Source organism: Cystoisospora suis, assembly GCF_002600585.1.
Source record: "Cystoisospora suis strain Wien I chromosome Unknown contig_3202, whole genome shotgun sequence".
Taxonomy (NCBI): Eukaryota; Apicomplexa; class Conoidasida; order Eucoccidiorida; family Sarcocystidae; genus Cystoisospora; species Cystoisospora suis.
Genome location: NW_027155997.1, coordinates 361 through 4,144, shown reverse-complemented (window position 1 = coordinate 4,144; position 3,784 = coordinate 361). Strand labels below are relative to the sequence as shown.

Sequence of the window (3,784 nt, the reverse complement as noted above, 5' to 3'; positions counted from 1 at the left end):
TTCTTCATTTGCGTTCTTACCTACAATAGCCGTAAGATTCAATCCTGTTACCTTTGATTCTTTACCGTGGCCTAAAGCAGGAAAAGGAGGAGGAAAAGAAGGCGAGAGCCGAGGAGGCCCTGAGAGATTACCGGAACATATGAAGATTACAAGATCATGGCTATTCCCTCCTTCAGAGAAGATGGTCCATGCTTACAAGAAAAGACTTCAGTCTTCTTCGGAGTCCATGAGAAATCCTCATGCTGAAGGGAGAGGAGGAATAGCGGGGGTGCTAGAGGGAGGAGACGAGCCGAAAAGTATAGAACAAGGGGGTGTACGTACACCTGGAGAAAGAGGAGCAGGAGGAGGAGAAGGGTGTGAAGGAGAAGGAGGAGAACAGCGACCTCTAAAGAGATATCGAGAAGGAAATCATCATGATGCCGTTGGTGTCGGAGGGGGTGGGAAGGAGAATCAGGGGATGACAACAATAGGATCTTCGACGAGTCAACAATCTGATTCGGGAGGGGGGGGTGGAAGAAAGTTAGAAGAAGAGACATCAGAAGTATCGACAAATCTGAAGAAGGTGACACCCTCTCCTCCCTCTTCATGTTTGAATTCTCTTTCTTGTTCTACTACCTCTTCTTTATTGAAAAGAAAACAGGGAGAAGGAGGAGCAACTGAAGGATCGGGAGGAGATGAGACATCATCGTCTACTACGATTGTTGTACCTCGATTTGTGTATGCTGTATGTACACTCCATGGAAGTGTCTTGATCTACGATACACAGTGCCTAGCCGGTCCTATAGCTCAGTTACACGGGCTTCATCTCTGCCCTATGACGGATGCCGCATGGAGTAGCGATGGTCTTCTCTTAGTCTGCAGTAGTAGTGATGGATACATAACTTTTGTACGGTTTGAAGAAAATGAATTAGGAAGACCTATCTATCCTTCAGGTTTCTTTTATCAACAGCATAAAGGACTTATCCTTTCTTCTCCTTCTCTTCCCCAGCCAACCTCTCTTCAAAGTACATCAGGAGGGAGTTATTCTTCTTCTTCGCCTCTGGTATCGACAGGGAGCTCATCGTCTCTTGTTAATCGCAATCCGGCTTCGGCAATCGCCCCTACTACTGTGACTTCCTCGACTTCAGATTCTCATATGTCTACGTCTGGTAATACAGGTGCTCCAAGCGTGCTGTCTTCTGTATCCTCATCTTCCATTCCTTCTCTAGGAGGAGGCGGAGGAAGACATGGAGAGCAGCAGTGTTTAGAAGGAAGTAGGAGAGCAACGAAAGAGAATGGAAGAAGTGGAGAGGGGGAAGGAGGAGGAAGGGGGGCGGGAGAACAAGGAGATGAGAATAGGAATCATACCCCACAACCCGAAGCACCAAAGCCTGTCCGTCGTCTAGTTGTCGGAAATGCAGCTAAGACTATTCTACTTGCTAATACTACTACTACTAGTAGTAGTCGTACAAGTAATGCTTAGCGGTAGGCCGAAAACGAACAGGTAGGCAGGCTAAAGATAGATAGGTAGATAGACCATGGAGAGAAAGAGGGGATTCACGTATTTCTCTCTCTCTTGCCTTTTCCTTTCTCTTTATAGTGTTCCTCCTATTTGGGCTAAATAGAGGAAGAGATGAGAAGACACGCATTTTCGATACTAGGCACGTTCTCTTTAGGGTCTGTTCTGCCCCTGGTGGTGTTGTGGAGGGTTTCTCGTTTCTTGGCTGAAAACTCGCCTTCTCTTTGTAATGAAGGAGAGGAAGAAGGAGATGGCGCTGAAGGAGAAGCCGAGAGAGGAAACAGAAAGAAAGCAAGGCTTGGCTATGAGAGAGAAGAAAGAGAGAAAGAGTGTGTACATTGGGTGATCGATGAGGTAGAGAGACTTGTGATTCGGAGGACTCCTGAACACGAAGAAGAAAGACAAGATAGAGAGGAGTGTGCGATTGTCGCTCCGTAAGGCGGAAAAAATGTGAATGACTGACAAAGAGATGATATGCTTTCTATCTCTTCTCTTGTTAATCAGAGGTTAACTAACCTCTCTATGTATGAATTCATATGAGTAACTATATGTCTTTGAATGAAAGAGCGTTTTCTCAGTTCATTACAGATCTATCTTCACTTCCGAGCATGGATGGGTTATACGGATTTGTTTCTTGACCTGGAGTGTATATACACTTTAGTTTTGTTGCCATGTGTTCTTTCTTTCTTCCCTTTCGCGTGTCGCATTGTTTTCGGACCAAGTGGTCTTTCTTCGATTTGAACCGCTCTATTCAGCTCTGGTTTACTCGTCTCTTGACTGTTCACCCTCAATCGCGTGTCGAAGGGCGGGCCTTGAAAAGAGAGGTTGATCCATGAGACACTTTGCTTTCTCTTCATGAAGGGTAGGGACAGATTTGAGTATGTGTCTCGCCCCATCGTTTCTAGCCATGAAGGAGAGGAGGCGGGGCATTCATTCTCCCGCAGCCGTGTTTTTTTTGAATGCATGCAACCAAGAGGTAACTGACAACTTGGCGTCCACTGTTGTTGATTCTCAAACGAAAGAACAAAGGGTAATAAAGATATTTACTGAGGTGTCGGACGCTCCTTCAGAAGGTGACCAGCATCAGAAGAAAAGTGGTAGCTGAAAATGAGAAGAGAGTAGGAAAGTATAATATTGATAGGACTCAAGCAAGCGCTCCGGTTGACGTTCTGAAGCGTAGAGTGGACGAGGACACTTTGGTCTCCTTTAAGGAAGAAAAGGCTTTGTCCTTTGAAGATATCACCGCTCTGTAGAGTCAAGAGGAAACAACTAGCCTCATGAATGAAAGCCTCTTTCCAGAGACACGCTTGTTTCATAGCACGGGGATATAGTCTCTCCGTGTTTTAACTGGCTGCTTGATAGAGACGTGCTTGCTACTATGACGGGTTCAGAAGTGGAAAGAGAATCCTTTGTCGAGACTTTTTCTCTGCAGGGAGTGAATGTTGATGGATGAGTTTGAAAGTGCAGAGTAATTGTGAAATAGCAGGGGAGGGGTATAGCAAAGATGCGAAAGAGTTTTCAGTACGGATGTATTAGGCCGGGTGAGCTCATCCTTTGACAAGAACTAGAAGAGATGCCAAGGGGGACAAGGAAGGAATAGGGTTTCTAAGTTTTTATACTAGTCTAGTTTTTTGTCACTATTCTTATCTGCTTTTCTGAGCTCACGTCTTTTTGGCTCCTTTCTTCGTCGCTTCTGTAAGACGAAAGAACGGATAGAGTTTCGGGCTTTGTGAAGCAGGTGTGATTTGAGTATAGCACTCGGCCCGACTGTGTACACCTGAAAAGCTCTCGATGAGAGTCGTGCGACACGAGAAGCCTTAGTTACGAGAGACTTCGCTCTGACCTCATAGCAAGAGAGCATTCGAGGAAAAGAAGGAAAAAAACTAGCTGAAAGTTTTTCATGGGTACCTATCCCGTTTTCTTACATAGTATGCACACCCGTCACTGCGTGAACTTTTATTCTCCTTTGCACACTTGGTTTCTGTACACATAAAAACAGCTCGAATGAGCAAGTCGTTAACCGAGGTCCTCTGGTGGTAAGGAAGGACTTGGTGAGCGAAGTAAGGTCTTCTGCCATCGTTGGACCGATTCAAGCGTACTGATTGCCTCCACAGCTGTGGACCTGAGCGAGAGCTCAGTCAGTGGTGGCCCTTCACAAGAAAAAGACGAGCAATCTCTCAACTACGCCGAGAAGGGGTCAATATATCTATCCATGTTCAGTCTTCTAGCTATCTCCGGAGCTACGAGTCTAAAGACACGCACAACTACGGCTGTACAGTGGAGTTC

General features: G+C 45.8%; 1 protein-coding gene across 1 annotated transcript in view; it reads left to right on the top strand.

Moving 5' to 3' along the window:
- The window catches only part of CSUI_006349 (wd g-beta repeat-containing protein), an 11,760-nt gene extending 9,210 nt beyond the window's left edge, over positions 1-2,550 (top strand). The window contains exon 7 of the mRNA XM_068066512.1: positions 1-2,550. This exon is cut by the window's left edge and continues 527 nt beyond it. Coding sequence (XP_067921511.1) covers positions 1-1,462 — 1,462 coding nt within the window. The 3' untranslated portion in view covers positions 1,463-2,550.
- Positions 2,551-3,784: the final 1,234 nt, after the last annotated feature.